Source organism: Cuculus canorus, chromosome 3 (assembly GCF_017976375.1).
Source record: "Cuculus canorus isolate bCucCan1 chromosome 3, bCucCan1.pri, whole genome shotgun sequence".
NCBI classification, from domain to species: Eukaryota; Metazoa; Chordata; class Aves; order Cuculiformes; family Cuculidae; genus Cuculus; species Cuculus canorus.
In genome coordinates, this window is record NC_071403.1 from 36,296,856 (window position 1) to 36,318,474 (window position 21,619).

Here is a 21,619-nt window from a genome sequence, read left to right on the forward strand (position 1 = left end):
AAATACATTAATATGCAATATCCAATACATCTTATTAAAACTGTAACTGTTGCCATCATGAGTCTCACAGGGGCATGCTTAGTTATCAAACAGTGTCGTTTTACTCAAGGAAGAATTTTACTGCACTACTGGCATCTTCATTCAGTGGCACCGTTTCCTGCAGGACATTAACTTATTGGATGCATGGAAGTCCTCTCAATTCATTGTTTCTCTCGACTAAAAATTACTTTCAACCAGGTTACAGAGGCTTGACACATAAGCTTAGCATCAGTCTTCAAGTCACCCAAAGATCAGTTATGTAACACTTTCTCTCATTGACACTTCAATGTCAAATCAGGTCAAGATCTGACTTTGGTATACAGTTTACTCAGTTTTCAAAATACTGATGGCAACAGAAATTCCTGTGTAATACCAAAGACCCTTAGTGGGAAAGATCCAAACTTATCTGTTGTATCCAAGCAGATCTAGATTGCTACACAGTCTTTGCCTCATTTTAAGAATGACCTCCAATAGATGCTGCTAACCTTTTTGAAGAAAAAAAAAATCTATATGCATTCATCAGATTTTAGCCAAAGAAATGAGTTTCCAAGATGCTTACTGAAGAAGCTGAATGGACCTTTGGCACGAGTCTATTTTATTCAGCTAACAACAACAACAACCCCAGAACTCTCCCTCGAGATATTTCTTTGGTTTGAAGAGAAAGACTGATTTGTCAGCAGATGCACTGTCTCTGGCTGCCTCGTGCTTACGTGACAGATGACTCTCCAGAGATTTGGAAAGCAGCTGTTTCCTACTACAACATTTTGTACTTGGCTTGAGGCTTGTGACATGCTAGGAATGAAAGAGCTGCACCAAAGTTTGCCCTCTCTGGCTGGTAAGAAAATGCTATGTTTAGAGCTCCTTCTCCTTCTCTCAAAACCCAACATTTTTCAGTTGAGGAAAATAAGGCATACACAAGGCATTCTGAAATGCATGACTGTCTCTGGGGTCTCTCGGTCCTGATTTCCTCAAGTTTTTGTCGCAACCCTGTACGAAGGTGCTGTGCCCAGTCTGTCACAAGCTGGATTGCTTATCTTGTTGCTTTAAAAATATGGAGCTTCTCTCTTTTCCAGTTGCAGGAGTCTATCGAACAGCCAGGCAAAACTCCTAGGTATTTGGACATATTTTTGGATAGTCTGGATTATAGGCTTTTAATCTGTCAGACTGTAAATTCAATGGTCAGAGGGAAAAGGGGATCATTTGAGTGTCCTGATAACTGCATCTTGACTAGTCCTTCCTGGAGCACCAAGGTATCTGTCAAGAAATGCCTTTAATCTAGAATTTTATTCACGTGCTGAATCTCACACAAATTTTGCCCCACGTCTCATGCTCCCCTCAGGGTCCATAGTCTACACTGATTTTGAGCCTATACAAATGCTACTTAAGCGACGACATTCTGGAGCAAAGGGGCTTAGGGTAATGTTTTAAAACTAGATTCTGGCCAGACTTTATCTTATATTTAAGGGGAAAACATATAAAGTTATAGAATTAAAATTTTATTTGGGGACTGATATCACTGTTGGATTTGGCTTCGATTTCTATTTACCAGTTTTGGAAGTGTAATCTTAACTCCAAATATCAAATTAAACTGTTTTCTGACTCATGCATCATTAATTACATACTGTACTACGAATTTAATGTTCTTTTCATCCACTGACAGGTAGAATTAAAAAGTCTTTTAGTCTCCTTCAGATTTATTAACTCAAACACTGCCAAACAAAATCTGGTAATACTAAATTCCAGTTAAAAGTTTATGATCACAGAGATGAATTTTTTTGGATATGGACCATAATTTCAAACATCAGCCTAGATGTATTTTTAAATTTAATTAAATGTAGCACCATGAGAGAAAAAAAATAAATGAAGAAGAAATTAAAACAGAGATGAAAAAGAAGTTCAGTAACACATTTATTCTTTAACAGCAACAAAGCTAACATTAGTTAATATTCCCATCATATCCCACTGAAAATATTTTGAAAACTCCAATTCGTGCTGTTGCTTTTATTTATCTTTATTGCTGAGTGTCTCTTAATTGTAAACAGTCTTTAATGAATTTCCTCTATTAGATTCAGAATCTTTCAAACAGTTAAATAACAAAAAGAGCGCAGTATGGGCTTGAACGGGATCACCATAACAAAAAGCTCAGAAAAAGAAATAGTACAGCTGAATCTTATGCATTTGTTCTCATGTTCAAGCTTCAGCCACAACTATAATCACCAATGTGGACAGAAGAAATGCACCAACCAAACTTCAGGATCACATCTCTGCACAAAATAGGGGGGGCTGTTTTTACTGAGAAGCACAGACAGTCATGAAGGTGAATCCTTAATAGATGGCCCCCTGAGAGCCACAGTGACTCTGGATTACACAATTGTTCACATGTTCATGTACAACAGTCTTTCACTTGCTTAAAGCACAGGTTTCCCACTTAGAATACAGGATAACTGATTATTCTAAATCAGTGGTGCGTGGCAGGATGTTTAAGGACACTGGGTCTAGGCAGAAACTCCTAAAGCTCCCCTGATTCTCCCTGAGGCCCACAGGAGTTGCAGCACAGTCCCCTTAAGAAGGGACTGAGAGCTGTGGACACTTCTGAAAAGTTTCCCAGAGCTGCAGGAAGTGATGCCCATTTGGAAGAACAACAATCTACAAATGAAAGAAGAGACATAAAACCTTACCCTGAACTGCATTCCTGGTCCCCTCTATTCTTTGCTCCCTCCTTGGTATGATTTTTGTTTTTATTCTTTCAGATGTGAGCATTTCATAATTTTAAGTACTTTTTAAATTTTGCCCAAAACCCTTTACCATCCACTAGATGTCATGGTAGGCTTACTAGTATTACTGAACGTAAGAACGAACAAAGAGAATTAGGATGGAGAGGCTACTTGAAATTTACTTTCCCTCTGTTTCTGGCAGACAAGCCCTTACATAGCGTGTTCAGAACAATATCAAGTGACAGTCAGCAGAATAAAATGATTTTGTGCCAAAAGTTAATTTCCCTTCTTTCAGGAAACTGACCAAAGGTACATGCAGGTTATTCTTTGTGGAAAATTCCAGCACCTACTAGACAGCAAATCTCCTAAAGCAAGGATTTCCCAAGGCCATGGAACAGGCTAGTAGTAATCCTTGTGCTGGTGAAAGCAGTATTTCCCAATTCTGCTAACGTGGAAGCACATCAGCTCTGGGATAAGCACCGCCACACTGGCAAATACAGACCAAGCAATAACTGCCCTCTGGTAGAAGACTGGTCAATGGGCCTCAAGACATGCACGCAGGAGCTCTGTGACCTTTCTACAACACTCCACTTCATGAAAAAGAGTATACTCAGTGGCCAGGGTTTTAAGATTGAGTTAAAAATTGTCTGAAAAACTACAATTTAAATTATGTCTACATCAGAAGGAAATATTTACATTTTGACATATTTATATTTTTTTATAAGTTTAAAACGGAATACAACATTGTAGAAACAAAGTCTGAACAGGAAACTTTGCAGCAGGAAAAACAAACAGCTACCAAAGTGTATGTAGTATACTTCTGTCCATTCTCACTGCACTGCTTCCAGTATCTCTATTACAGAAGATGGTATATTCATGTGCGAAAAGCTGACAAAGTTAGAAAGAATGCCACACTAATGCTTGGTCACAAAATCGCATGAAGCTACATAAGCCTGTAAAAAAAGGCTGACAAAAACATCTATTTTATTGGAACAAGTTTTACTGCAAAGTAAGGAAGATGGGAGAACCAATACTTGCTCAAATACACAAAAGCCCATACACAATCAGAATACTTGATTCAGTTTACAGAAAGAAATACTTATCACAAGAAGAAATAGATAAGAAGATCACAGGTCTCAGCCTGTACATTTCAGTGAAAGGAACTGAAGGTTGCACAACATGGAGAGGCAGAAGCGAAACATGCTCATTCTTTAAAAAAATAAATTTGTGTTATTTCGTCCATGGCTGAATCCTTCTCAGCAGTAAAATGTTTTTAAGAAAAGCATTAAAAGCCCATTACACAGCTAGAAAAATGGAAAAGAGCTAGCGCATCTGAATTCACTACATATTTCATTAAGAAACTCTCCCATGGATTGATGTAGGAGTACTTAGCACAGTTTACAGGAAAAGAAGCAAAAGCACTTTCTTTTTACGTCTTCTAGAGACATTTCTCATATTGGAGATAAGAACTACACACTTGGTCTCTAAACACTGATCTAGTTAACACGGCAACCACATTTTAACTGTGGATGGTAAGTGATGCTTTGCAACCGGCAAGAATGTGTTTAAGCACTTAATCACCTGAATAGCATTTTCTCTCAGGATAATTATTTCACTCATAACAAAGTTTTACTGTTACAATAACAAAAACTTTACATGCAATCTATGAAGAACTTAACATTATTGGTATAAAAGTGAAAATATTCCTTTGCTTTATGCATGAGCTAAATCTCACGTATGAAATACACAACAACTAGTCAAAGGTGGAAATTTATAAATCAGTGTAACATTTTTTTTAAAAAAAAAGAACAGCTTAGTGCACTTCATGGGCGTAAGTTTTTTGATTGATTTTTTTTTAACAGTTGCCATATATATCTGTGTCTCTTCCTTCAGTTTTTCCAGCACCAGTCAGCATTATTCCAACATGGGCACACTCTGCGTTGTGTTTTTCCATGGTTTAAGTAACTATACTGTGTCACTTCTCTCCATTCATTTAAACCTGTTTGTTTTCAACACTTTGCTCAACTATTCCTATGCTTCAAGTTAGGGGCTACACTAGATGCATGAATGCGTATTAGAAAATTACGTACCCATATTGAAATGCATTTTATTTCTGAACTCAACCTTTCTGAGCAGCATTTACACAACTAAATGGTAAAGCAGTAGGCACTTTCTCAACATAGAGAGCACATGTAGATCGCATTTTCTGCCAATTAGGAGTTTACAAATTATTTAGCAGAGACCCTGGTCTTGTACTATTTTGATAAATTATTGTATAGTACTGCTGGTACAGACCAGACCAATGTGTCAGGTGTAAAAATCTGAATTGCAGAAAAAGCAGTTGGATCTCTGCTTTCTTTTCTTCCTAATTCTTACACAGGTGTCATGCCTTTCGAATGGATTTTAAATGCATCTTCCCACTAATGAAGACTGGGTCTGGGTGTAACAAATTCACAATTTTATACCCCTACTGCAGTACCTCAGGCTATTCTAGTCAGGGCAGTTGAAAGGAGACCGGTATGAAAGATATATTTCTCATGGACTGAAATTTGAAATCTTCCCAGTGCTGTTAACCTTTTTACATACATTAACAGCATAAGAATCTCACTTTTGTTACTGTCTTCAGTTTATTTAAACTACACTGTGAATTCTCTTGGGTAAAGAGCCTTCTTGCACATTTACAGATAGTCAAGCACAGCCAAGCTTATTGCAGTAGTTTCCGTAGTGTCAAAGCGGGTCCAATGCATTTTCCACTCAGAGTATCATCATAATATAACCAAAACATATAGCAATCTTTGCATTACAAAACACATGTAAAAAATCTTGCACTCAAATCCATAATGAAAATGCTATCTTTTGTTTTCTTCTATGATGAATTTACTACATCTGTGGATGAGGGGAGATGTTTGCGACCTCAACTTCAGCAAGATTTTAACATCCTTGTATCTGATTGTACCACAACTCGGATAGCAGGGCTAGTAGATAGATGAGAACTGGCCACATTATCAGGCTGAAAGGGTAGCAGTTAATGGTTCACTCTATCTGAAAGCTTGTTACAAGTGGAGTTCCTAAGGCCTCTGTTCCAGGACACATTCATTTTAATATCTTATTAGTGATAGGATGTAGGAGACAGATAGTACCATCACAGAGTTTTTGGATGACACCAAAACAGGAGTAGAAGAACATAGAGCACAGCACGGTGAAGGGGACACAATACATTGAAAGGTAAGTCTGCTATCCAAAGCTATAGGTTATAGCTATGGGCTGATAAGAACCTCACAAAATTCGAAGTCCTTCGCATGGGATAGACTAAACCCCTGTACTGGATCATACTGGGTTATAGATCTCCTTCACATAACCTAGTTAACTGTAGGCTAAACAAGAATCAGCAGTGTGGCCTGGCAGCAATGAATGCCCGCAGCCTACTGGGCTTTAGCAATAAGCAGTAATCTGAGGGAAGGGATCAATCCCTTTGCCTTGGCACTTGTTGCACATCACCTGAACGACACATGTTGCCTTCTCCTCCTGTTCAGTGAGCTTTGGTTGCCATAGTACAAGACAAATGTGGACAGACTTGAAAGTGTTCAGTGGAGAGCTACTACCAAGATGGCAGGAACTGGAGCATACATCCTGCTGAAGGAACTAGGCTTGTTCAGTCTAAATAAGAGAAGGTTTTGTGGGACTTAATAGCTTTCCAGTACCTATGAGGCACTTACAGAGAAAGTGGACCCAGCCTCATTCACAGTGGAGCACAACAGGACAATGAGACACAATGATCATAAACTGAAACAGAGGAGATTCTGTCTAAATATAAAGAAAAAACTCTCTACAAGAGATAATGCAGAGAGGTTATGGAATCTTTATCCTTGGAGGTTATTGAAGACCTGACTGGACAAAGCCCTAAGCAACTTGGTTCAAATTCAGTGTTGACTGATTTGAGCAGAAGGTTGCACTAGATGACCTCCTGAGGTCTCTTCCAACCTAACTATGGTTCAGGTGGGCATAACTCTTAGAGGCTACCCTTTGTGTACTGCAATCATGGGGAACTTGCTACAGATCGATTTCTCTAAGAGTTCAGTTACCCATCTTGAATGGTATGGTCTGTAATTCTGTCTCCTCCAGGACTAAATGTAGATTCTTACAGAGGAAGAAGCTTCATTTCCTACTGCTCGCAATAACTTTTTGATCTTTATGAAATACCTATCCAACTCAAACATTGATATAGAAAAGCAACAGCTGTATAAAAATAGTGAAAATTAGTTTATTCATCTTATTCATCCTCCAAACACACATACTGTTCCGAAATGGCACAGCTCTTTGGTTCAGTAAAAGGAATGAAGTTAAAAAAAAACCCACAAACCCAGCCATTTTGCATAAGCAGACCATTTCTTATGTCTACAAATTCTCTAGTAAAACTCTCCCTATTTCAGTTAGATTCCTTAGCTTTCCAATTCCAGAATTTCTTCCATATACATTAAAAAAATGGTCATTTGCAACATACTAATTTTCCATTCTGAATCTATAGGTTAGATTTTCTATGATATTTTTAAAAGGTAGAGATAAGTAAAGTATTTTAAAAGTATATGAAAACTACAGAAGGTCTAACATATCCCTTTCAAATTGTACTTTTAGAGAAGGTGCTATCTATAGCTAATAGTAAAGAGAGTAAATGAAGCCTGGGTAAAGGCAGTAAATGAAACTTAAAATCAAATGAGTCCAAGTCTTGTTACATTCACGTTGTAAAAAGTAACAAACCAAGAACTTTAAAAACCTCCAGCTTTTATTAGCCTAAGACTTTACAAGCTTAAATGCCCTTGTCAGCAAAATAAACTGTATAAGCTGTATAAACAAATGCAGGTTATTAGACTTCCCAAATTAGACAGCAAATTAAAAGCCATCCCACAGTAACACTCTGAAGTTGTAGTCATTTAACAAGTTCCAAAATCTGTTTCTCTTACTTTAAAATGTATTTGCTCATTATCAGCCATTCTTTCAAACTGCAGATAATAAAACCAGTTCCATAGCATTGATGGTTTGGAAAAAGTACAAAACAAGTATTTTCTGTGAATTATCTAACAAACTGGGGTTTATAAACACAAGTTGCATTTAAAAAAACTCAGTATTTATAAAAAAAGTCTCAAAATAATGTTCAAAATCACTTACGAGAAGACATAGCTGTAATAATCATGACAGAACATGAGGAATATTTTGACTTCCCAGTGACTTGTACAGTGTTATTATTGTAAATATAAGGGATACCTCCAAGTCCAAACAATTAGCATTGGTAAATATTTACAATACCATCGGTGAGCAGACAGAGAATCAAAAAAATCTTGAAGAGATGAAACTCTCAACACCCTCCTACTCCCTCTAAAAAACACTGTAAAAAGTTTTATTCACTAAGATATAGAGCACATTCATCTATTTTAAGGCATCTTCATATATTAGTGAAGAGTGTGATACTGATTTAGTTTAAAAAGCATTATGTTAAAAAATCTCATTTCAAAGACAAACGTCACAGCCAATTTCATGTCGTTAATTGGGCATAAACCACCAGCAATGAAATAGCAATGACCTTCCAATTCTCAAAGAGACCATAGTTACCTGGTCCAAAAGATCTTCAACTTTTTTTTGCCATCCATCCCTTGCTGCATTTTTTTCACGCTCTTTCAGCTGCAACAGCTGAGTCATGGCTGCCTTCTTATCCTCTTCATGCTGAAGCCTCAGCTCCTCACGAAGCTTATTACACTCCTGTCTAAAGGCAAAGGTCAAATAACTACATGCAACACAAGAAGTGAAAGAGAATTAAGAACTCAGTAATAATAAAAAAAAGTTTAGATAATAGCAGAAACCTTTGCTTTACATTTTGCTTGCATGTAATACATACGTCATTTCTTATTAAAGAATTAATGAAAAAAAATAATACTTGCCGAAGATTTTCTGTCCATTTTATTTCCAAGTCACGAGCCATTCTGTCAACTTTAAACTTTTCCTCTTCTCTCATGGCAGCAATCATTGCCTCGTGCTGTTGTCTCTCCTGATCTAGTTCTCCCTGCAAACACAAACTTCACAATAGAGACTGATCAGCAGCAAAAAAGTATTTCAAACCTCAAAAGAGTGTATTTACAATAAAAACATCCTTTTTTATTGGCCTATAAAACTTGAACTGTAACTTATTCAGTGTGTATTTCCTAATCACACATAATTAACATCTACACATCCACTGACATATCTTACTTCTGGAACAGAATTCTGTATTCTTATAAAATACCATAAAACCCCTCAATTTTCCCATCAGTCATCCTGGAAGTAATCTTTCCAAATATCACTACATTGAACCGCAGAATAATTTATGTTGGGAAGAACCTCAAAGGGTCCTCAAGTCCAATTCAGCGTAGAACTTCCTTCAGAATTAAAGCAGGTTGCTTTGGTTCTTGTTAAACATGTTTCGGGTTTTTTTTTTTAATTTTTTTAAAATTAGTAAATATTCAGTATTTGAATTTCAAAGCTTGAACTATGTGGATTTGATACAAAGTTCATGTATCTTCTTTCTGTTGACTGGACAAACCTGCTAGAAATAGGATTTCACAGTGTGAACACAAAAAAAACCCCTTTAAAATTCCTATTAATTTCTGTTCGAATTTTACCATACTAGAATAGTATTAAGTACTACCTAGAAATTATACTTACATGAATGTTTTTCAGCAGTGCTTGCTTCACGAGAAGCAAACATGGCCATCTAAATTTAATGAAGATCTTTTAAAATGAGAATTTTTCTGTAGGATTTTTTTCATTTATATATTTTTAAATCTGTCAAGATAAATGTTATTGCCTGCAACCAGGCAGATATGAATATTTAAATGTTATAACAGGTGAAGAGAGAAGCATGCAGTAGTTCATATGAACACTTGGAGATATTATAGAAAATACAGAGGAAGTTATAAACTTTAGTAAGTGGTGCATCTAATGACCATAGCTGAAAGAAAATAAAAGAAAACCCAAAACAATATGCAGTTTCAGGCTGGTTTTGTTAAGAAAATAACATCAATATAAGAAGAGGTTCAGGGAAGGGTTTGTTTTTTAATATTTGCAGCCCTACTTCAAATATTGTTGTGATGCTGCAAGCGCATATTGTTTACTGAGGAAAGAAAAAGGAAAGGTTATACTTAGTATTAAAGTCAATGAACTACTGGCAGATTAACTGACAGTTCCAGTCCCACCTAAGCCAACTAATATTTGTGCTTAGATAAATTGCTTCAATTGTATAAAGTAATCACATTTTCTTGATGATAGCCTGCTCTCTCAAGATATCATAGCATATATCTTTAAACTACTCTCTTGCATCTTCTGAAATTACAGTTTGAGCCTGAAAGAAAGGCTGTGCCCATTATTTGAGGAAAACATGGTATGCATGTATTAAAAAAGCAACAACAAACGTTTTAATGAATTCTAGTGCTAGCAAGGTCTGGATCTTGTTTTGCATCAAGACATGAAATTGTCTGGATCACAGCACTAGTGTAATATGTATCCTCTTTACATCCCCATGAGATTCAGCTATGCCTCTGACAAAATCCAGCTCTGGATACATTTTGCACAAACATGCTTTGACAGCTACAATTTGTATTAACCACAGAAAGTGTTTTGAAAGCAAAAAAACCCTCAAACCCAAGTAACCAACCAACCAAAAAACCCCCGAAACAAATCCATCCTAGTTTTCAATGTTTTTTCTCTCTGCTTGAAATAAAAAATTAAATCTATTAATGAAGCCGTACGAAGTTCCTTCAATGTGTACACTGTAATACTTGGCATTTTAAAATCAAGACCAAAATCACTATGACTGTACTTTGCATAATTTATTCTCCAACATGATGGTTACCTCAACGCTATACAATGAATCTGTGGTCTCTCGCAGTCTTGCTCTGGTCAATTCTAGTTCTTTCTGGAGTATTTCCTGAGCTTCTTGAAGACTGGAGATATGCCCTTCTGCTGTACCAAGGCCTTGTTCACTTTTTCGTACTAGATCTTGCAGACGACACACCTATAACATTAAAAAAAGTTGTAATTTACATAATTATTACTAATGGCAGCCAAGTCATCCTGGTTTCATTTTCTTCCAGTGTTTTTTAATTCCATAGTCTGTTCTCTTTTAATATCACTTAATGTTCCTGTATTAAACAAATTCATGTACTATTACAAAATCAAACAAAGATTCAATTAAAGGATTTTTTAAAGTAAAAAAAATATCCAACCTAGGTTTGAAGTATTTTGCAAGGAAAGAGGTTACACAAAAATTTTGAAGTTACCTGTAATTTTACTGTGAGAAAGCATATTTTATTCAAATTAAAAGAATGAGAATTTCTATTTCAAAATACATAAAACTTTAACTGAATGGCTAAATTAACTTGTGCTAGGCTACATGTTTCTCTGTTTTCAGACTGTTACCTGTCCATAATGTAACCCATTTAAATCTCAATCTGATATCTGTAGAGTATAATCTGATCAGTTCCTTAACTGCTGTGAAACAGTACGTATTTTTCAGCTCCTCCTTATCAAATGATGACAGTTCTTCACTTCAAGTAAAAATGTTAAAATTGAATATTATTCACCAGCTGCAGGAAAGGTAAAACTTTAAAAATGCATAGGCTGGAAAAAAAAGAATAACAGTAATCAGGGGGAACAACAGCTAGTGGGAACTGAAGTTTTTGCAGAAGTAGTAGTCTATGCCATTGCCTTTGTATGTTAAGATAAATTCACTCACAATAGGACAGGTTTCCCAAGAGAAGACTAAGTTTTGGGTTGCAGGTATGAACAGGTAACAGTTGTAACTATTCTTTCTGGGTTTTTTAACATAATTTTATGCAAATACTGCTTATAGCATACACAGGTGCACGCACACACACACATATACATGAGTATGTGTACACACACAGAGCCCTCCCAGAACTCTCTCCCTCTGTATGCAACCCATGACGTGTTTAAATAGAGAGGCTTTTCCTTTCCTCTCAGCAAGGAATCCAAAATTTCTTTGGCATGACAGATCTCAAAGAAACACTAATGTGATCTTGAGCACAAGTCTATGAGCTCCTCTGCATTATATACAACTAGTAATTCCCTACAAAGCACTACTACCTCAAGGAGACTTCCTACATGAAAAACTGTGCTGAAAACTGCATTGATAACCTCAAAGTCCACCATTCTCTGTGTATCTGGTAGCAGCACACACTCGTATGAAATGCAAATAGCTGCCTATAGATCTCAACGACTGTAAAAAGCAACTTCTTTATTCATGTTTGGGGCGTCTTAAACACTGTCTGAGTGCACAGCTGTGTACACCGAAGGGGCTTATCTGTGGCTCCTGGTTAATCATAGAATCATACACCTTTGCATGGAGATGGTCAGTCCTTAGACTATTCTGTCAAGTGACACAAACAAAGAGTTCTAAAATGTTTTAGCTGGTCAACAGCGAAGGGAAGCAAATCTATAGAGCAAACAGCCAGCCTCATCCTGGTATACGTGTGAAAAAGTTAGTGTCTTGACTTAACCAGAACTCTTCAAAAGATCTCTGGCAAGTATTTAAGATTACACTATTCTTAAATAGTCTGGTACTAGGAACGAGCTAATAATGAGGCTTGAATCTTCCTCATCCTTTAGCTAAGATAATTGCTTTCAAAACGTATGTCAAAAAGAAAAGGAGATGGCATAGGATCAAAGCCAGCTTTCTCAGCAGGAAATCTAGAACTAAGCTAATAACCACAGAATAAATATATGCCTACTGTTAAATGACATCTGTAACTTAAAACAAAAAAGGAAGCAGAAGCAGCAATGTAAGAGCTAAGCCAAGGGTGTGCCAGACTTCACAGGCAAGTTTCTTCCAGGTCAGTGGAGACATTGAGAAACTCTGGTTAGTTGTCAATAGAGAACCAAGAGTATGCTGTGGTTGCAAATAAAGTCTCGTGTGCTTAAGATAAACACAGCAATAAAATAAAACATATTGTCTCTGTACTACATGGAGTGGATTTACAGACTACCCTAAATTTATTGCCTCTCCACTTTCTCTCATTCTCTCAATATGCAAAATACACTATTACCTTTATCCTGGCATAAGAATGTATATAATTTCAATTACTAAATAGCAGCTGGTCCTAATACCCTATTTTATTTCATGTTAAAGTCATCTATTCCTTAGCTATGCCTCTGTTTTCTTAATTCAGTGTGCCAATGAATTTTCCAAGCCTCAACTTGATAGCAGTTAGATAATGAAAATTCATTCTTAAAACATTTAAAGTTACTTCCTTCAAAGAAGGAGCAAGTTTACCACATATAAATTCAAGAGAAGTTGATAAAGAGTAACTAAATTAAAATCTATAGTGCTGAATGATAACACAATGGCAACAGTGCTCTCTTCAGATCTAATCCAGAAACAAGGACAGTTAACAGAGAAGCTAAAACTAAAAAGAAATAACAAAGCTTTCTGTAATTTTGAAAGGAAAAATAAACCCATCTATGATCTTGTTAGCATATATAACAAATACATCACATTTTAATAAATTTGAACATAAGCAAGCAGTTCCAGTTTCAACTTACACCTTCCCCAAGGTCTGAAGCACCGGCAAATGCACTCACAACTACCAGAAGGAAAGAGTCTCCCGTTTAACAGGTAGTCATGACTGAGACTCAGTGCTGTTAAGCTCTAAAGTTGGTACGTTTAACTTCTCCAGTAGTATATTATCTGGGGTGCATATACACACACCCCTCCCACACACATCCTGACAGGTACTACTCTGAAAGCATATATTAATATATTAAGCATATTAATATATATTTGAATGTATAATTACTTAATATATTTACATGTATGTTAATAAAGTGATGTAGTGGTGCATTAATAATATATCAATATATATTAACATATAAGAATATATCATCTAATGTAACAATAATTTAATATTTGCCTTCTGAAGGCCAATCACTCCCATTTACTATGAAGAAGCAGTTTTTTTCTAAAGCATGTTTAATATTTGTGCAGGTTGCAAGCCACCAGAATTAGACTAGCACCTGTCATCTCCAGAACTTGTACCATAGATAAAATGTCAATTAAAAGTACCGCTGCAAAAAAGTACTTAAATTCACGTTTAAGTCTGTCTTAAAGAACACACTGAAATTGTATGTATGGCTGATTGAACAATGAAGCTGATGAATTATTTTCTTGAAACAAGGCAAAAGAGAAGCGATGTTTACAATATCAGTGAGATTATATTTCTAATTTAATAATATTATATGATGAGAAGGTGGTGATTTCAAACTCAAAAAATTAAAACTGTATTAAGATATGATACATTTAACGTTGATTGCACATATCAAAATATTGCAAATAATTTGGGCCTTACTATAAATATTTCATGTCATCTTTTGGTGGAAATACATGAAGATCATCTGCAAGTCAGGAAGCTGAACAGGATTTACAATATATTATTTGTAAACACATATGGGTTAAAATACAGGAGCCACAGGGAAAATTAACTGAAGTATTTTGTGTAGACATCTGTGTAACTGATGAGAAAACAAGCACAGTTAAATCAAGAAAGGCTGTGTTTGTCAACTGTTTTGTACCTCAATCTCTTTTGCGTTGCTAATTTTGCAAAGTACAATAAAATCGGTGCTCAGAAGCAGTCAACTTATGTTGGAAGAATACACCATTTTAAGTGGTGATACAGCAGAAAACAGACTGCACAGTCCTAGCTCTGTACTGGACTCTAAGTGCAAGATCATTATTGATGAAATGTGGCCTAGTGCACAGCACCATTAGCTGATGTAACTAAGTTAAACCTTGCCTCCTGATTGGCAGAAGTCAGTTTCGTTGTCAGCTCTTCCTTCAGGTTTTCCAACTGCTGTCGGAGCTGATTCTTATCATCCTCTAAATGCAGTTTCTCCTTCTCAAACTGCTGCTCCAGCTCCTTCAGAAATAAGAAGGATGAAAGGAACATTAAATACTTGCCAATTGTTCACCACAAAGTACAGCTATTCCACATCAAAATTATTCCTCTGGCATAAATATTTCTGATTCCAATCAGGAATTGTCCCTTCCTTGAAGTGTTAAAATGTGAATATGTATTTCCTTTTACGATGGATGCCTTATTTTTTCTGTTCATTTTCTAATCTAACATGCTTGACTAATCACAAAGACAAACAAGACTTTCCTCTCAATTAATAGTTTCAGTTTGCACCTAATTATGAAAATCATTAAAACTATATCTACTTTCATAGTAGATGCAAAAGTTTTCATTTTAATAGAATAAAACTACATTGATAACATGCTTATCCTTTAGCCTTTACCCACCTATCTCCTACACATAATCCACACAAAAAATAGTAAAGCTTACAATGCAGACTGAGCTGAGGAAGTTTTTCAGGCCATTACAATAAATGAAAAGAAGTTCCACGCCACGTCTATAAAATTTATGTAGAACCAAAAGAAATCAACAATTAGTCTTCAAGTTCAACTACATAAAGAATGAAACAACACCTGTTTTCATTCAGTCTCTGTGGAGTAACAGCCAAAGTCTGAAAACAACTGTTGGATTAATTAGATTTCTCTTCGATAAGCCTATGTTGTACATGTATTTGTTAGAAACTTTTTTCTTTTTTAAAAATCTATAACTTATGTTTCAGAATATATTTTCAGAAGAACAATTTCTGTTACAAAATACTTAATTTTAACATGTTTCATGTTAAGAGCTTTATTATATATTTCAGTGGACTATACTATATATTTTATTTTACCATTAAGTCTTCCTGAAGAAAATTAAGGTTGCCATTTAAGGTGCTCGAGAGCCAAGTAGTACAAGATTCAAGGTGGTTTATGCAGCACAGAGGCTCCATTACTAACTCCCTTCTAGAAGTTCCGCTGTAATGCAAGGCTTAGCTATGATTCAGTACCTCTGTGTAGCCCCGGACTCAGATTTCTCAGATATCAATAAAGTCTCAGAAACAGCTATGAAAATACATAGACCAGAGCCATGTATGAAACGAAAAGTACAGTTGCAGGCACTGGTGAGACTGTGAAGACAAGGAGAGTTAAGCGCTCAAGAATATAAGAGGGAAAAGACTGCAATGAAAAGTTATAACAATCAAAGAAAAATCAGGGAGATGGAAGACAGCAACTTAGTGTCATTAAGCTCATTCTCAAAAGCAATGGAGGCCAACCTTTCCTCATGCAAAACCAGAGCCTCCTCGAGGTTCTGCTGGGGTTAGTAAGCACATTAAGCAGAAGCTCGTTAGTTCTAGTATTCCATCAGAGGGAGCAACAGGCAATAAATAATTTGTGTATAAACTGCTTGCACAATTTCTTTGTTCATGGTAAAAAAAACAAGAGGGTTGCACTGTCAATAATACATTGCCACACGATGTAACTCAACCAGCACGTGTTTGCTTCACCAGGCTCAGATCAATCACCACGTGGGACACATGATGCTTGCTAATTGAGGCTTCCTTGATTTTTCCTGTTTGCGCTGTGAAATCTGCTTGCTGCAAAACTTCACTAGTGCCATTCAGACCCTATTCTGATAACCAAGTGATTAGTTCTTTTATGATACTTCTCAGTCCAGCTGTGCAGTGCAGCAAAATTATTAGCAGCTTTATTTTCATAATCCTCCTATGAACTGATGCCATTTTGACAGTTCATTTTATGAATGGAAGAATTGAAGGAAAGAGGTATATTTAAGCCATTTCTCGAGTCCTATTCTCATTCTTTAAAATTCTCTTCTGTTCCATTTTTCCCAAAGATTTCCAATCCCGAGATATCTTTCTCGGTCTTTCAGTCCCAATTTTACATCCGCTACCCCAAGGCTCCTTGCACCCACGTGTCTTCCTCATACTAAATCCAACTTGTCTCCACAGCTGAGACTGATTTTTTCCTCCTTGAATTACTCAAACAACACATGGGCTTTGTGAGACAGGTTTGACAGAGAACACAGTATATTGATTATGATTTACTGAGACCTTGACCCTGACATCTTTTCATACTTAATATTCCTTTGCCAAAATCAAGATTTCTCACATTTATAGAGGTGTTATCTATTTTAGCTAATTCAATGATTCAAGAACAAATATTTGATGATATCCTTTATTTTATTCTCTACATTATTTTAAGAACAAACAAAAGAAAGTAAAAGAAAAAGAAGCCCACATCTTACTGATAATAAAATACTCCCAGAAACCCTTACGAGTTACTGTTTTAATAATAGGCAAGTTTAAAGTTACAAAGAAAGTAAACCTGAAGGATCAGATGCCTGTACGTCTCAGAGAATTACTTGCATTACTGAGAGACATGAAAAAAATAAGGAGATTTATTAAAAATAAAACTAAGAAGCAACACATCAGCAAAATATTTTTTTTTAAAAAAACAACAAAACCCAACAGTTTAAGAAGCACATTGCTAACTACCACACTGTGTTTCTTCATATATTTCCTGTGAACACACCAGAAGCGCACAACGTCTTCGTATTTACGTCTTCGTATTTACTGTATAAGGCAAAACTTGTGTATACTGTATATACAATCAGATTAGGAAATAACACTTCAAAACTGGTCCTCTCATTTATTCCAACAGAGAAAGGCCAATGTTGTAAAAATGTTGTAAAAATCAAAAAGCCTATCAATTTCAAGATTCCAGTCAATGAATGAATAGTTGATATACAGCTAGCGCAATTTTATGAAGTAGGTTAGGAACCGCTGTTGTTGTCTTCTGAGTATACATACAATAAAATGCTAATGTAATATTTTTTTTTTACTTCTGGATTGCTTATGAATATTTTCAATAAATACTAGAGTAACATAATCTTTCATTCATCTCCTTCAGAAGAACTGATCTTGACTGATATACCAACCTTTCTGAATGTGAGTCACAAGACCTGGAACAACACACCTACCATACTCAAAAATAAAGTTGTATTGATTGGAGAATTTCTCTTCTGCAGGCAGACAAATGCTTTCTTTTTAAGCAATATAAAGGTTATTTTAATAAAGGCTGAGCGTTTCTTCAGAGAGCTGCAGCAGATCTGCAGGCAATTCCAAATAAAACTTGCCACACAATAAAACCATGCAGTACCAGGTGCAAACTCTAACATTTGCTTTTTGTAATATGCTTGATTATTATGAAAGCACAAACCTACCATCTGCAGTTTTTTCTTATCCTTATTAGCATTACTGTGTGCAGCCTCAATTGCAGTATGGTGTTTCCACGCCAATTCTTCCAAGGTCTTGGAATGAGCTTCCTTTAACTGTGCAGCCTCACCTTCCAGTCTTGCTTGCAACTTTACCAGCTCCTTCTCATAATATTCACGTTGTGTCTCCCTTGCCTCATGTACTTTCTATAAAAGACGGCGAAAAATGAAATTATTTCCATTAAATGGTAAAATCTGAACAGCAGGAGGAAAAAATACAAAATCATTACTGGTGACATAAATCTACATAAATTAACTTCCATACAAAACTTGAGTAAACACTAAACATTGACCAAATTAATTCAACAACCAAAAGGTAGTTTCAATGCATCCACACAAGGCAATATAGCCATATTAAAATCTATTTTTCGCTCTGTTTAATCTGGGGAAACAGCAATCAATTATCAAGCCTGCAGAAAATGTCAAGTCAGTATTTTCAAACACATTCAGCACATTTTCATAGAATGGATTTTTTAAATTGTTTTTTAACCATTTCACCTTTCTCCTTACAGAGACACATTAGATACTAGCATCTACACACGAGGACATAAATTAAATGAAATTGTTAGAAGTTGTCAAAAGCAGTCTCAACACCATGTGACCTGATTCCCCTCTAGTCTCACTTTACACTCTACATTAGTCATTCTATGTTTCTACACGATACATACTTGCAACATACTACTACTGGTCCTAATCCAGCCATATCAGATATCAATTAAAGCATTATTAAGTAGGTTTTTTCTGACATTTCTAAGTGTTTTGGTTTTATTCAATTAAATCCAATAAGCTGTTTAACCTTCTCCAAGGCCAGAATTTGCTGCCTTTGTCGCTCATCCAGACTTTGCGTTTTGCTTTGTAGTAAGTTTCTTTCCTCCTCCAGTTGGGAAAGTTTTTCTTTTAATCTAGACTTTTCTGATTCCAAATCTCTGATTGTAACTTCTTGAGTCATTTGAGTAGCTTGAAGCATTCCAATGTGACCTAAAAGCAAAAGAGCTCTTTAAAACCACACAGCACTGGTTTTGCGTAATTGAAGTACACATTCACACTTCAGTGATTTCTACAACCCCAGCGGAAGCTTTCATATGGATTTCCATCATCTTCACTGCAATGCTTACCTTCCCCTCTATTTCTCCCTTTTTTAGTTTTAGTTTTATCGTAAAACTCTACAACAGTAGAGTGCTTAGTGCTGGGGCTCTTTTGCTTTCAATTTTCTTGGTTCAAAGTTGCATATTGAAACCAAGAGAAAGCAAAAGCAGTCAACAGTATGAAAACAGGCAGTCTATCTTGAAAAATTTCCTCCAACTTACACCTACACATATTTACTCCACAACATTTACACAACAGAAAGCAGAACATTGAAGTCTAATGGTAAAGATGTTACCGTTTAAATTGAACTCATAATTTAACCAGCATGCTAGGTAGAGCAGCTAAAGCTATGTAAAACTTCTGGAATTACACTTTATTTTGTTTATTTCTCTATAGACTAAGAGATGTAACAGAACTCCTCCTCTCCACAGTAAATTAGGATCTAAATCCGTGCAGGTTAGAGGCTTGCTTTTAATTTCTTTATATATATTTAAAAACAAAAAATCTACAAAGCTAGACAGTAAAACCATCTGTCCTTCACATCGTCAGTGGAAAAAGATTTATGATTTCAGAAATTTTTGGCCTTATTCTTCTGGATTTATATGTGTATTATTGAAAATGCCACTACCAGGTAACTGGCTAAACCAGTGCAACTTCTGTTATTCTAGGTAAGGCTTAGGTGGGGATAGAAGACTATTTTGGAAGAGAAGATGCTCTTAAGTTTGTTCAATTGAAAGACAAGAGAAGGGATATTGTCCCATTATTTTAACATCTTTGTAAAGGCATCATGAAGTCATACCTAAGTTAACATTCCATGTTGGAACAGATACTTTTGATAGGAGTTTCCTATTATCCCATTCATAAATTGCATGACCTAGACACGTTTGAAAGGCGCCTCTTAAAAATTAGCATATGATAAAATGAAATGGCAACTAAACAGACTGTCAAGGATTATACAGAAATCATTAACAAATGCACATAAAAAAAGCATCCAGATAAGAAACTTTATTACTTACTCAGAATATTTTCATTGATATTTTTGTAGCTACAACTTCTAGTAGAGACTTCAAAAATTATACATTACTTGAGTTTTACTAACAAAGAATTGCTTTTAAATTTAAGTTACTAAGAAACAGCTAAGAAAGTGGACTATGTGTCACTTTCTCACAAGACCACTGAGCCTCCAGATTCATTTCCATCTGCAGTTAAAGCAAGACATGAGGCAAAAAGGAAACCGTTTTAGCCTTTGTTGCCTGTGGACACTGATGTAAAGGGAAGGACAGTGGGATACATAATGGAATTTGGCCATGAAAAATGCATCAAAATTAGTAGTAATTTAATAAGCACTGCACACCTCTAATTGTACTTAGCCCTTAAGGATTCTGAGAGTCATTTTGGCATTTTTGTTTGATAAAACTGAAAACGGAAGAGAAAAACTAGAGATAACGGGTATGCTTAACTTCTGTAACATTTTAAACATCACCTTATGTCAAAAGTTCAGCCATTTATCAAATGTATTTGCAAACCCAGATTTTAGAATGTAACAAGGAGAATAATTATACAAGAACTTCAACTTCGTCAAGAAGTATTATGCAAACAAGTATTTTATTGTAAGCACACACACACATTGGTCTAGAGCTTTTATCCTAACAATAAAGACACACAATCGAGGTTTCCCATTCCTCATGCTCAATACAGAAGGTATGAATCACAGCAGTTTCCTTTCAAGTTTGGAATGCCAGGATAAATGGAAGAAGAATATATTCTTTTCCCACAATTGACTTAATACAGCATTCTCAAATTGCAATACAATGAATAAATATTTTGTATGGTAAATAGTATGAAAATTTAGTTTCTTTGGGTGGCATTTTTGGCTTCATAGTGTGAGTTGAAATTCAAAGGGGATGGCAGTGACCCAGCATCAGAAACCATTTCCGAACAGGCTGGTAATCAATTATTTCACACAGTAAAGGTTTGGTGGCATGACAGGGCTCCTGGTTCTTGCTGCGCTGACAGTCCACTGAGCTCATTAAAAGCATGGACACATGGGAATTTCTGGTAAAGCTAAAAACTTTGGTGCTAGACAAAACCAGTGCTGTACTCATAGTCTAGCTGACTCCATGCATCAGTAATATGGGATACCAGCCTGGATATTTGTTTCCACTAAATCTGGGGCTGGCTGCTGAACCCTTCCCATACTTCTGCCTAGGGAAAGAAACAGCCTATGGGCAAGGAGCATACAGAAACAAGTCTTTTTCCCCCCTCAATAGTCTCAGGTCACGAAGTTTTGCAAATGCCTCACACATTAAGTTTTTGAAGGGTGAGATTCCCCTCTGAGATTCATTATTTGAGATGCTCTTAGCAGGAAGCCCATTCCTTTTAGCTATTTACGCATAGTAAGAGCTTGCATTCTTGGGTCTTTGCTGTTGTCTATATTGTCCAAACACCCAGCCTAGACTATTTCTAGCCTTTTAGCTTAGCTAGCTCATCTATGCCAGTTGTCCAAGGCGTGAAGGTCTCTGAGGCAAAAGACACAATCAGTCCACCTGTAGGAACTGC

At 36.0% G+C, this 21,619-nt stretch overlaps 1 protein-coding gene across 11 annotated transcripts in view; it reads right to left on the minus strand.

Annotated features, from left to right (window-relative positions):
• The window catches only part of FAM184A (family with sequence similarity 184 member A), a 76,040-nt gene that overhangs the window by 22,409 nt on the left and 32,012 nt on the right, over positions 1–21,619 (minus strand). For all 11 annotated transcript variants that reach the window (XM_054063021.1, XM_054063019.1, XM_054063018.1 and 8 more), the window contains 6 exons: positions 18,771–18,952; positions 17,924–18,121; positions 14,585–14,707; positions 10,630–10,791; positions 8,684–8,805; positions 8,358–8,508 (listed from right to left, as the gene is read on the minus strand). In XM_054063021.1, the coding sequence (XP_053918996.1) occupies positions 8,358–8,508; positions 8,684–8,805; positions 10,630–10,791; positions 14,585–14,707; positions 17,924–18,121; positions 18,771–18,952 (938 nt within the window). The remainder of the gene's footprint in view (positions 1–8,357; positions 8,509–8,683; positions 8,806–10,629; positions 10,792–14,584; positions 14,708–17,923; positions 18,122–18,770; positions 18,953–21,619) is intronic.